Source organism: Hyperoodon ampullatus (assembly GCF_949752795.1).
Source record: "Hyperoodon ampullatus genome assembly, chromosome: 12".
Taxonomy (NCBI): domain Eukaryota; kingdom Metazoa; phylum Chordata; class Mammalia; order Artiodactyla; family Ziphiidae; genus Hyperoodon; species Hyperoodon ampullatus.
The window spans coordinates 75,576,706-75,590,823 of record NC_136925.1 but is presented as its reverse complement, the minus strand read 5'-3'; the positions used below and the strand labels follow the sequence as shown (position 1 = coordinate 75,590,823).

Below are 14,118 nucleotides of genomic sequence, written 5' to 3'. Positions count from 1 at the left end.
GCAGTCACTTTCTCCCCAACTTTGGCAAGTGAAAGCCAGCATTTGTGAATTTCAAATTCACAGGAAAAACCTCAGGTAATTTGTTCCTTCATTCATTTATTCACTCATTCATTCAGTAATAATGTTGTGAGCATATACGACATGTAAGACTTCATTTACGGCACTGTGGGACATCCAAAGAAAGAAAGATACATTTATTTTCTCAAGAAGCTAACAGTTGGCAAAGTTATCTCCAGAAAAGGAGGCACCTGGGACTTTGATGGGATGAACTTCTTGCCATTTGACTCAGTCTCAAGGTCTGAAGACCCCTTAAAAATTAATCTAACTCTTTCTAGACACCTTGGCCCTTCCCTCATAGCCACTAAGAAACAGAATCTCTTTTTCATTCCTGGGGTTCTGCTGTAAGCCCAAGGTCATAGAGACTTCACCATGCAGGAGTGTCATCACTTCACCTCACTGTTGTGGCCTTTCTGGAGTAAAGAATCCGATACTTTCTTCATCTCTTCCCTGCAGGCTGGGTTCTGTTCACGGGAATGGTACCCACTAAGCCTCTGGCCAGCCACTTAGAATGGAAACAAGGCCACTTTTACCTTCTGGCACAGAAAGGCTCCATTTCCTCTGCTATCATCCTTCTATAGAAAATATTTATTGAGTAGTTACTACGTGCCAAGCCCTATGCTATGTGGTACTTGGGTACACAGAGTAAGCAAAATGGGTTGTGATAACTGCCTCACAGAGTTTACAGTCTAATGGTGCTGAAAGATAAAAAATGAGCAGTAACAGTCAGGAAGGACAGGGTATAAATCTCACCTAGGTGTTAAGGGTCAGGAGATGCTTCCTGCAAGGAGTCATATCTAAGCTATGATAGATTCACTTACTGCTCAGAAAGATTCACTCTCTGTGCCATGTGTCCATGATCCTTGACTTTGGGCTTTATCATGTGACTTGCTTGGCCAATGGAATGTTCGTGGACATGACTTAACTAAAAGATTAAAATGCACTTCCCCAAACAGACTCATTTTCTTGTGCCTCTGCCATCAATATGAGGTGAACATGTCCCAGCTCTCCTGTGGCTACAAGGAGGGCAAGAGGCACACGGGGTAGTCACCTGGCCAACCTTCAGGCCTGCAGCTAGATGCAGAGTCTCCCAGCTGTGCCCTGCTTCCATCAGCTGACCCGCAGATGTGTGTGTGAGCCCAGAGGAGGTAAACAGCTGCGCAGCCCATCTGCAGCCTGAAGCGGAAGTCCCCCTTGACTCAGAGAACAGCTGAATAGGGCTACAGCCCAGACTACCAGGAAGTCCTGAGAGTTAAGTAAGGCTAGAGCATAAGAAGGAATATAAGCAAAATAAATGGATTTATACTTTCATCTAACAGCAATGGGAAGCCATTTCAAGGCTTTAAGTAGGAAAGCAATGTGAGATTTGGTACCAGAATGATCACACTGGCTCTACTGTGGAGAATGGATTAGAAAGGCTCTGAGTTGAAGACAGGGAGACAGGTTAGGCAGCTGGGGCAGAAATCCAGGAGGAGATGACGGTGGCTCGGGCGAGGGTAATGGCAACGGGGGTGACAAGAATGGATTGAGAGGGATGGAGGAGTCAACGTTGACCATCCACGAGGCGTTTGGACCCAGAGTCTCTCATTTAGAATTTCCACTTGTTAAGTAAGGAGAGGGCGACACAGGAACAGTAATGGATGTGCGCAGTGCTTTCCGAGGACGAGTGTGCTCGCGGACTTCCCCTGATTGGCTGGGGCCAAGTGAACAACCAGAGGGAACCCTCCTCCCCTGAGCTGCACGCTGCACACTCTTCCCCGGCTCAAGATCTTGCGCATGCGCCAAACTGAGCGTAAGTATCATCTCCTCTCTGAAGGCTTCTCTGACACCCGCCCACACCCCAGACTGAGTTACTGCCTCCCTCTGCTATCCTCCCACAGCCTTTATGCTATGTGCCGGGAACCGACCCGAGTGTGTTATCTGTTCTCAGGCGTCAGCCCTTCCTGGGCCAGCTGTAGCATATTGTTGGGGGCTTGACTGCTTTACGTCTCTCCCATGGGAAACGCAAGGACGCCTCACCTCATGTGCCTGATGTGAGAGAGGATGAGGAGAAGCTGGGCCAGACGCCGGTGCTGTTGCTGCAGAGTCAGGCCCGCTTTGGCCATCAGATGGATCAAGGTGTCTGTGATCTTGTCCAGGACACGGTGGATATGGTCCTTCTCTTCCAGAGACTTCAGGGTGCTGGACAGAAATGTGTACACTCCTGAATGTGCAGAGAGAGAGTGAGAGAGAGAAACTCAAAAGAGGATGAGGTCCAGGAGGCTGGGCAAGTGCGTGGGACGTTAAGACTGAGCCAGTGCCCCTCCCCACCTCCCCCATCCTCGCCCAGCAACGGGGAAGTTCGGGATCTATTCGGTCCAGGCAACCATGCAAAATTCCTTAGGAATATACGTGTGTGAGGGCACACGTTTAGGAAACTCATGTGGCCCCCTGTGTGGGAGCCAGTTTCCAGGATTCGTCATCAAGATTCCCTGGAAAGGCACTGTTCGCCTTGGGGCCAAGGTGGTTAACACCAGCCACCTCTCCTCTGACACGCCTGTCACCAACGCTAACTATCCTGTTCACGCTGATGACAGCTCCATGAAGGAGGCATTATTGTTCCTTTTCACATGAAGAAACCGAAGGGCAGAGAGCTGCATTAACCTGCTGAGCAAACTCGACAGGATGGAGGAGACTTGAGAATGAGCCAGTGTGCTGACACTACATCCGGTTTTATAACGGAGACGCTAAGTTATTAGAGACACGTGACCTCTCGGTGAGGTGCACAGAGAGAGCAAAAGTGATTTGCTAAGTGACTGACAGGCAATTTTTAATTTGCTGTTACAGTTCAGGTCAGCTTTGGGGCCTTCGTACTTTTCATCCTCAGCTGAAAGGTTTATGATGGGAGGGTAGAGAGGACCCCAGGAACTGCTGTATTTCACTGCCAGGCATGGTTTTTTTGTTGTTGTTGTTGTTGTTGTTTTTCCCCTCTTGCCTTTCTTCTGGTCATAAATCCTGCTCCTGGGGCCACAGGCCACAGACTCAAGGCTGAAATTAGACAATCAGGTCACTCTATCCTTTTGGCTAGTATTAGCCCCGAGATAGACAATCAGAGCTTTTTCTGAGCTTGTATATGGAAGTTGTGGGCGGAAGTTCCTTCCTCTAGGGTGGAGGCACTGGGCGTATGAGAATGTGGGACTTGTAAGCACCATCTTCCAGGTACGTGGAGCTCCCCCTGCAGAATGGAGCCCAGCTACCACCAGCAGAGGTGATAGTTACACGGGGGAGGCAGGAGCGGGCAGGGCAGGGAGGGAGAAATCCTGGTTCCTGTCATAAGGTCCTGGTTCTTACTTTTTTCATTTGACCCTAGACCTTCCAGAATGTCCTTTCTAACACATGAATCCATAAATCCCCTTGTTTGCTTAAGATAGTGTTAGTTGGGTTTCTGTCACTTGCAACTGAAAGAATCCTGACTCTTTGACTTAAGGTGTGAGCTCAGCCCAAGGAGCAGAGGAAGGTGAGTGATTAAGAGGTGAGAAGTACTGAAAGCAAAAGGAGGGCAGGATGGAGTCTTCTTGTCTTGGGACCACAACGATGGCTGTTCTATCAAGTAAACACTGCAGAGATCAGCTCATCCTACCCAAATGCATCATCTCGCAGCGAGCAGATGATGCGGTATTTTTCTCAAGATATACGTCTATTTAGCAACATTTTTTTTGGTCTTACGAGCCCACTGGCCCACCCATAAGTATATTTCTTCTCCTCCCCTCCCCCCCATCCTCACTGGTATTTTCAAGTTAAAGGCCCCCAAGTTTATGAATTCCCAACTTTGTACTTTTAACACAGTGATGCGTTACTGCTCACACAGCAGCCTGTAGGTCGGGAATGGGGAAAACATCCACACAGAGGAACTTACAGTAAATACGGTTGTAATTGCCTGGAATGGAAAAGGGCTAATATTTAAAACAAATACAACAATAGCAAAACCAGAATGGTCAGGCTCTTGGCTTACAGGCAGTAGAATAGAATAATGTAGTTTTGATACCCAGAGGCACTCTGATCCAAAGGAAATTGAGCACAGAATGAGTAAGCAGTGGACAGGCAGTGGGATAAGAAAGCAATTGCTGGATTACTTATGTTCCATGTGGGCTTCTGATAAAGACTGTGTCCACTAGAAAAATGGGCATATGTCTAGTGGCCTTGGTGTTGGCCAGGAGGTAACGGATGGCAAGGGAGGTGTGTGCCAGTGGGTTGGCGGGGGGGTCAGGGGCAGCCTCTCCAGAGCCCCACGGCCATGCCTCTCCCTGCCCTCATGTCATCACACACTTTCTAGCCTCGCGTCTCTCAGAGGCCCTGCCTCTGGCTGGATGTCCTGGGAACCTGCCCAGGCCACAGAGCTGAGTTAATCCAACTTGGATGATGTGTTTTCTACCAAATTCCTTTTTTGTTACCACCCAGGATGCTTGCCTCGTTCACCAATAATCCCATTCTTGTTCAGGGAAACCACAGAACCAAGGAGCTTCCATGTCCCCGCGTGGGAAGGTGACACTCAGTGTCCCCTACTTGCGTGCACAGGGTGAGGGCGCCCTGTGCAGAATCACGGGCGTCCTGAGGGCCCGTGTTGCACTCTGCCCTCTCCTGTGGAGGTAAGAGCCTTGGCACTCAGGCTCTGGGGAGTGTGGTTTTCCCTTGTGCTGCCGGTTCCCCATCCTCCTATGGGCTCCCCCGCCTGACATGCTCTCATTGAGAACCTACTGTGTGCGCACAGTGTGTCATGAGATAGGGATTCCAAGCCTTATTTTCTTTTAAGCATTAATGTCTTAAGAGCAGCTATTGCCTGTGGAGGAAGGATTGTCTTAACACTGTCTCTCCGGATGCAAGCCATTCTCAGAACAAGCCTGTTTTTCTAGTCCTGTTTTGGCACCAACACAGCTTATCATCTCATCCTTGCGAGATGCTTCCTAGCCGTGCAAATATACTTCGAAGTAAATATACAGTCCTGTTGAAATGCCAATACTTGACAACTGCAGCCGTCTTCCTTTGGGGCTTTTCTGGCAAAACACGTGGTCCGTGTTTGCTGCCTTTTGCCCCTAAGGGGCCGGTGGCGAGAAACAACAGAAATCCGAATTCCCAGAATGCTTCAGGTGCTCTGGCAAAAGCCAAACAGGGTTCCCGGTAATTTCCATATCCCAGGTGGTCCCTGCCACCCTGGACAGCTGCTCCAGTGTTCCCAGCAGCACGGAGCCAGTGATCAGACAGTGCGAGCCTTCAGAAAGAGTCTTACAACAAGGCAGGCTTTTGCAACTCCCCAGGCCGCTCCAAATCCCAAAGGTGGAAAAAAACAATCTGTATGTCATTATCCAGCCTTGAAGTGCTGTTGGCAGATCTGAGTCTCTACATATTCTGAATCTTGCAGCCAACATTGGGAGCTTTTAGGAAGAGCCTATGGAGAAAGCGGGTGGCAGCAAAGAATGGGGAGCGGGACTGCACGGGCACCCCATAGACGAGAGAGAGGTTAGCCTTTCTCCCTCTCTGGCTCTCAGTGACCGTTGCTCTTGCTCTCTCCCTCCGTCTCTTTCTCTGCTTGGACACTCTCTTCCTTCCTTCCCCCTTTTTGCTCCATCCCACAGGAACACCCTTGCTACCTCTCATCACTTTTCCAGGTGATGGAGTCTTCTGGAGGCTGGAAGAATGCAGATCTGGACACGGTAGTGCATGTGACTGTGTCCAGAGGAAACACCAGCACAGCCCCAGGTCCTGCACGCCCGGCCACTGACCTCCACTGAGGGGCACACCTGACTGTTCCCGGAGAAGTGAGGAAGGCTGAGGCTCACCAGATGCTTGAGGACAAAGCCTTCAAGTAAGGCCATTTTCTTTTTTGTCTTTTCCAGAAGGAAGAATGTGGCAACGGACCCTGAGACAGTCATTCCATCTATAGCAACCTGACCAGAAAAGCAAAGGGAATGACGCAAAGGGAATGACTCAAAGGAAAAAGAGAGTGAAGACAAACTCCTCAAACCCACAGCTGTAAGTGGTCTAGGCCAGAAAGCTGCCACTCAGCTGGAATAAAAAAGAGCTGCTTTTTGGATCTGGCTCACGGACGACCTAGGGATTCATCGGCAGGTCAGCCTTGAAGGTGGGCTGCTGGGAATGGCTTCCACAGCCAAACGGTGTGTTTGCTCATAACTGCCTTCAAGGCTGACAGTTTCACGAGCACTGCGTCCATTTTAGCCTTCACCTCTGACTGCGGCTCCTCCTCCTGGGGCTGCTGGTCCTGGCGGGGTGTTGGACAGCTTGTGGTCGCTGAAGCCACTTAGTGGGAAGGGCTGAGCTGGATGTCATACAATGCACGGGACAGTCCCAAACAATGAAGGATTTTTTTTTTTTTTTTTTTTTTTGCGGCACGCAGGCCTCTCACCATTGTGGCCTCTCCCGTTGTGGAGCACAGGCTCCGGACGCGCAGGCTCAGCGACCATGGCTCACGGGCCCAGCCGCTCTGCAGCATGTGGGATCTTCCCGGACCGGGGCATGAACCCGCGTCCCCTGCATTGGCAGGCTGACTCTCTACCACTGCGCCACCAGGGAAGCCCCACAATGAAGGATTTTTTTCTTGAGTGTCCTACTGAACTAATCCTACTCCAAATGAAAAACTGTAGTGAAAAGTCTTGAAAAGCTTTGGTAAGACTGTTCCCAAGAGGTCCAGGATGCGAGTTGGCTATAGAGAGGAAAGCTTAAAGGGAATATATTTTCTCAAAGTTATCAAATAATTTATTTACTACTTAAATACATTTAATATTTTAATTTAGATTAAATATTAAATGTAAGTTTAATTCAATCTGTCAGTTGAACGTATGATATAAGCCTTCCCACTACACACCTAGTTGAGGCAATTTCAGTGCAGTTGTCTGAGTACTACAAAAGCAACACAACTGGTTGCAAACGTATAGAAGAGATGTAAGGTTCTTCTCAACGAAATTAGAATCCACGATTATAAAATAGTAGACATCAATGAAATATTGTGTTATTACCTCCCGTGTGTTTTTAAATAATTTTGTAGCATGATAAGAAATCCATTTTGTGAAAAGTACATATTAACGTTATTTTGTGGCTCTTGCTGTTCTGTCTTATGCTGAAGTTACCTGTAGAGGTTTCCCACTCGCTTCTTGATCAATTCCTATATGTATTGCTATTTCTTTTTCCAACCCATCATCTCCTTTCCATCACTCCTCCAGAGGATATGGTCCCCAAGGCGTTTCTAAGTGCTAGAGACTGAATATTTGCTTTGAATATAGTAGATAGGGTATGTGTTTCCTATATATATAAGATAGGGTATATGTTTCTGTTTACTTTGGCACTGGCTTGACCTGCTTTGAGGGGGTTACTTTGTTTGCTTTCACAGTCTTTGGTTTTTCTTGGCATATTATTACTAAATCAGTGTAAGTTCTCTCTTCTTATCATATAGAAATAGGTTTTGGTTAGTTTTTCAGTTTTCGTATTCAGGTGTCCCAACTCTACCTCTGCTTTTTCACATGCCTGTATTTCTTGTATAAAAAGGCTTCTAATCATCTTATATCCAAACATTCATTATATACACATGTAAGCATTTTACTACTTTATCATATTTTCTACTGTAGTCGAGCCTGGGCATCTGCATTAAAAGACGTAGCATTTTATTTTAAATTAGTTCAATATCTTCCTCCTTTATGACGGTTGTGAAACTACATGAAATTACATTTTTTGTAAAAAAACAATGTATAGGGATAAACTATTATCTATTTCACTTCAGGCTAGTCAAAGGGATATGCATGTTTTATTAGACTGGTATTGGTTCCTGGCAATTCTAAGAGATTTATCTCCAAGGTTTGTGATTCCCAAGCATGGTTGTCTCTCAGACTCTTCTGTGGGGTTTTCCAAGATGTGGCTGCTCAGGTTCCACCCAAATCTGCTGACCGAAAGCTGAGGGTGGAGCTCTTGTATCTGTGCTTCTTAAAAACTCCCCCTTGATGAGTCTGATGCTCAGCTAGGATTAAGAATCACAAGATTACCATAATTTGTTCTTTTGTGGCTACTAAAATGTAAGCTCTTGAAAACATTGACCATTATCTTTGGTGAAAAATGCCTTATCATGATGCTGAAACTACTTTGAGAATGTCCTCTCCTTTCATTTCCTTGCCACATTGTGGTCCTCCATGATTCTTTCCCCTTTCTGGCTGGGCTGATTAGAATAGAGATAACTCTTAGGATGACCATGGAAGTCACCCAATTAATATTGCAGAGTCCCTGCACGACCACACAGAAGAAGGCTCTGACGCTAACCTATTCAAGCACCCAGCATTGTTAAGTAAAGAAGAAATAAACCTCCATTTGTTTGGGCCATTACACATTTTGGAGCCTATTTATTATAGTTCTACTCTAAAGCAATATGAGAAGAATTTTGTGACTTACTGACTGTATAAAGGAATACATTTGTATAAAGACAGATGAAGTCAGAGGGACGCTTTGTATACCTCCTTTTGTTGCCATTTTCCACATTTCTAAGGGCTTCGGTTGCATAGTTAGAAATTATTTCTCTTCCCAAATGCCAGTATTGCCACATTTTGTTATAGAAAGCATGATCTAGATTCTAGAACTGCCTCATCATCCCCTGTCATGCTAACCATTCATTCTGAATACTAACATAATTCGTAGCAACCAATAAGTTCAAAGAATCAAGAGGTAAGCCCAGGACGCCAGAATGTTTAGTTAGTTATCATTCAAAAATGCAGCTCCCAACATTACTAAGATTTCAGAGATTGTTCTATACCATGAAGGAACTGACTTCTCATTTTATGAATTGAACAAGAAGAGTATTGCTTTGAGCAATATTTGTCCATATGTAGGAAACTTCCATCCTTCTACCAATGTGTGTTTATTTACTGAAAGGTGAAGAAGTTTATCATAGCCCAACCCTTGAGCAAACGTTTACTGTTACTCTAGTCTTTGTAAGATCTTACAGTCCTCCAGGTTGTCTTCTAAGTGGTCTCAGAGTGAGAGGGATCACAGCGAAGATCACAACACAACAGGGACCATAGCGGTCTTTTTATTTTGGCATCACTAAATACCCATGAGTGCCCTTTTGGCACAGATGACTATGAACTCATCTACGAATAATTCAGTGACATGTATCAATTTAGTATAATTTTTAGTGAAATCTAATAGATTTTCTTGAAGGTCAATACTTGGTATATCAATGCATTCAAGCAGACTCAAAAGACAAATCTCTTAATGACTTGAATGATTTCAGATGGTGAAACTGATGAACTGATTTTGCTGGCCTGAAAAGAAATCTCAAATGTCCACTTAAAAAAAACAAAAAACAATTTTAGTGGCAGCCATGTGTCTCAGTATTATATATGAAAGTCTTTACTTTTTGTAATAAATAGTATCCTAGCCTTATACCTTTTAGGATGAAGCCATTATAAATCTATATTGCTTAGGAGCCTTCTTTTTTTTTTTTTTTTTTGTGGTACACGGGCCTCTCACTCTTGTGGCCTCTCCCGTTGCGGACGTGCAGGCTCAGCGGCCATGGCTCACGGACCCAGCCGTTCCGCGGCATGTGGGATCTTCCCGGACTGGGGCATGAACCCGCATCCCCTGCATCGGCAGGTGGACTCTCAACCACTGTGCCACCAGGGAAGCCCAGGAGCCTTCTTTTTGTTAACTATGTCTGTAATATATTAAGAAACAGCCAGGGTTCTGATTTTCCTATTCTTCAGTCAATGACTACCTTTCTGAGGTCAAGAAGAAGACAGTCTGAAGAGACACTTGATGGAAAATGTGCAGCCCATCTAATATGAAGGGGTTTGTTCACAAGGTTCCATGCGGAACTCCTAGTCCAGGTGAGCTAGCCTGGTCTCAGGAGGCCTTGAGGGTTTCACTTTTTTCCCAGAAAAGGCAGGTTAAAACATTCTGGCTGAATTTGTTTCCCTGCATCTCACCTTTTCTCACCTGGCATTTCAAAGACAACAGAGCAACAACACAGAGCAGGGAGTGGCTCTTTACACACGTTGGGGCAGATTTATTTTCCAAAAAAGACCACAACAGTATCTCCCATCCAACATGCATCTCTACAACGTGATCTTGGCACTCCTGTCATGGAGATGTGCTGGTTATGACCCTCCCTTGAGTTTGGGTGGACCCATGACTTGCTTGCAGTCAATAGAATGGAATAGAAGTGACGCCACCTGGCTTCTAAGGTATGACATGCCTATCATACAAGGCATACAGCTTCTGCCTGTCATCTGGGGCACTTGCTTCTGGAGCCCTCACCGCCTTGTAAGGGGTACAGTGCAACAGGCAGTGAAGAAGCCAAGGCCACAGATAAGCATCCCAGTGGACAGCTCCAGCTGATGTCCCAGCCAACAGCCAGCGTCAATCACCGGCGTGGGAATAAAGTCCTTTAAGATGTCTCTGGCCCACGACTATCAAATTACTCCCAGTGGATGACCCTCACCTGCGGCCCCAGACATGGTGGAGAAGAAACAGTCCATGCCCTCTGTGCTCTATCCAAATCCATGACTAATAGAATCCAAAGCTTTTTTTTCTTCTTTAGGCCATTAAGTTTTGGGGTAACTTATTACACAGCAGCAGTAAACAGAGCACACCCGGATATCTGCGCCAGACATTCAGGGAGGAAAATGACCCAGAACCAGAAAATTGGAGAATAGACTCCTGATCTGGAACTCATGAGATGAAGCAGCATGTGAATACTTCCTGCTCCATGTTATGAATTCTACTGCATCTCAATGCGTTGGCCCAGCCCTGACCTTCACTCTTGTTAGTATAATGGTCAGGGCTTGAGCTCATCCTATCAGACCCTGTACACAGTTAACAATTTTCATAGGAGGCCTTTATCCCTAACAACTGCCCAGCTGATTATCAAAATATATGGATCTTCCCTTAACTGGCAACCTCAAATATCTGCACCCTACTTTCTTATCAGAGAATAAAACACTCGAATTCTCAGTTGCATAATCTTTATCGAGTGCTGGTTGTGAGAAATAGACCTTGTTGAGATGTGCCTAAAGGAGAGTTTTTATGTGGAACAACTAGTCTATTTTATTTTATTTTTATTAAAAGCCAGTGGAGCTTATAATAGAATGTGTTCCCTTTGCTTTGGCCCAGCAAAGGAAACTGAGAGCCAAATTTGTGGCCCACTCCTAGCAACCGTACAGATGGGCTACTGTGTGCTAATCTGACTCCTGAATTTATTATTTTCTTCACATTATTTTCCTTTTTTTCAGATTGTGTTAATTACTGCCTTACTCCATTTGCATCACAAGAAATTCAGTAAGCCATTTCTAATCCTCTGTGGAATAGGCAATGTATAAACAAAATAATGAACCGGACACCCCTCCCTCCTCTGCTAAGTTAATAAACTGGGTTAGTGTGAATACAGATGTTTATAAAACATCATTAAACATTCATCTGACTTAACTGCGAAGCCAGAAAAAATGACATATGACCTAAGAATATACAGTTGGTTGAATGCACATGTTCACATCATCCTGAGTTGAACAGCACTATTTAAAAACCCTGTGATGAGCAACGCTGGCCACTGTGAAGTGACACCTTCTTGTGTGACTGTAAAGTCCACCCCTTCTTGGTGCTGGTTTGCATGTTTATCTCCAGAACCACAAAGATTCAGATATATATTTTTTCCCCTTTTTCCTAGATAGAGAATCAAAATGGCAAAATGGCTGATAGTTCTCGCTGATTATTTTGAAAAAGATAATTAGTGTCCAAAATTACTCTTTCAGAAAGATAAGTGGACATGTAGATGATACCTATTCTTTAGACGTATCAGTTCCATCATTTCAAGTGAGCTCTACAGTAGATGAAAATTGTGTTGAAAAAGTATCACATGACTGTGACAGGCTTATCTCATTTCTCCTTAATAGAGCCTTGGGAAAGGACGTATTACATTGCAAAAAGGAGACACAGGATTCCAGAATTATGGATTTAAGTTCAGTGTTTTTCAAACCATTTTGAGAATCAAACTCCTTTGACAAGAGTGAACTTCATGTGAAACATTCACATAGTTTATAACCTGAATGAAGTCAAACTTCTCTGATTAAAGCGGGAGACGGGGAGAGGGGGAGACTGGAGCCTGCTCACTCAGCCCCTCCTCCTCAGCCTCATGTCCCCATCCTCTGGTGACCAGAGGCTCCTTCTGAAACATGAGGCTCTAGCAGAAGGTTTAAACAGCACTGATCTCAGGACGAGGCAAAGTCAAGCCACAGACTGGGAGAAAATATTTGCAAAAGACACCTTTGCTAAAGGACTCTTAGCAAAATATTCAAAGAACTTGAAACTCAACAAAAAGAAAACCAACAACCCAATTTAAAAATGGGCAAAAGACCTGACACTTCACCAAAGAAGATATAGAAATGCAAAATAAGTTTATGAAAAGATGCTTCACATCATATGTCAGTAGAGAACTGAAAACTGGAACACGTCTATTAAAATGGCCGAAATCTAAAACACTGACAACAGCGAATGCTGGCGAGGATGTGGAGCAACACGAACTCTCACTCATTGCCAGTAGAAATGAAAAGTGGTGTAGCCACTTTGGAAGACATTTCGGTAGACTTTTACAAAACTAAACATACTCTTTCTATATAAGCCAGCAATCATGCTCCTTGGTATTTACCCAAATGAGTTGAACATTCATGTCCACACAAAAACCTGCACATGGATATTTATAGCACCATTCATCATAATTGCCAAAACTTGGAGGCAAGTTATCCTATAGTAGGTGAATGGATAAACTGTGGTACAACCAGACAATGGAATATTATTCAGCGCTAAAAAGAAATGACACCACAACTACTGAAGCCCACGTGCTGCAACCACTGATGCCAGTGCACCGAGAGCCTGTGCTCCACAACAAGAGAAGCCACTGCAATGAGAAGCCTGTGCACCACCACAAAGGGTAGGCCCCGCTCACCACAACTAGAGAAAGCCCGCTCACAGCAACGAAGACCCAATGCAGCCAAAAAAAAAAAAAAGAAAAAGAAACGAGCTATCAAGCCATCAAAAGACATGGAAAAATCTTAAATTCATATTACTGACTGAAAGAAGCCAATCTGAAAAGACTACATAATATATGTTTCCAACTACATGACATTCTAGAAAAGATGAAACTAAGAAGACAGCAAAAAAAAATCAGTGGTTTTCAGGGGTTAGGGAAATGGGTGGGTTGAATAGTCTGAGCACAAAGGATTCTTAGGGCAGAATGTCCAAAATGTCCTAAATAACATACAGAGTGGAAACTCCTCTGTACAATAGTATACTGATGGATACATGTCATTTTACATTTTTTAAAACCCATAGAGTGTACAACATCAAGAGTGACCCTTAATGTAAACTATAAACTTTAGGTGATAAAGGTATGTAAACGTTAAGTTCATCGATTCTAACAAATATACGTCTCTGGTGTGGGATTTTGATAATGAGGGAGACTGGGGGTGGCGTGGAGGGGGACAGGTTACATGGGAAATCTCTGTACCTTTCCCTCAGCTTTGCTATGAACCTAAAACTGCTCTAAAAAATAAATTCTACAAATAAACAATTTTATTAATTTTTAAAATTGAAGGATAGTTGATTTACAATGCTGTGCCGATCTCTGCTGTACAGCAAAGTGACTCAGTTATACATATAGACATTCTTTAAATAAATAATTTTTAATGTAAAAAGGTCCCCTACTGAGCCACTCATTAATTTACTTGTTGGGAAACAGAGGCTCAGAGAGGTTAAGGAACTGGGGCTAGTGGATGCTACTGCTGGGAGGGTTTTCAGACAGAAAAGCAAGGCTGGACTTGCCTGAGGTCACCCTGTGGGTAAATAAAGGGCAGAGTTGGAACGAGCACCCAAATACCCCTCACTCCCCAGCAGTACTGAAAGGCTACACAAAGAATTTCCTAACTTCAAGGTTTGTGAGAAACTAGAAATGACTGCCAATAGCCTCGCCTCCAGAGATATTTGAGAAAACTAATAATTTTCCTGGAATGACTTAGGAGCACTCCAGATTTTCCAAACAAG

At 44.6% G+C, this 14,118-nt stretch overlaps 1 protein-coding gene across 4 annotated transcripts in view; it reads right to left on the bottom strand.

The window, feature by feature from the left end:
• Nucleotides 1-14,118, bottom strand: part of ESR1 (estrogen receptor 1) — a gene marked incomplete at both ends in the record, with an annotated part of 276,707 nt that overhangs the window by 27,230 nt on the left and 235,359 nt on the right. For 2 of the 4 annotated variants that reach the window (XM_079716498.1, XM_079716496.1), the window contains one exon: nucleotides 2,077-2,260. The exons of the other annotated variants lie outside the window; for them this stretch is intronic. In XM_079716498.1, coding sequence (XP_079572624.1) covers nucleotides 2,077-2,260 — 184 coding nt within the window. The remainder of the gene's footprint in view (nucleotides 1-2,076; nucleotides 2,261-14,118) is intronic. 4 annotated transcript variants of the gene reach the window in all.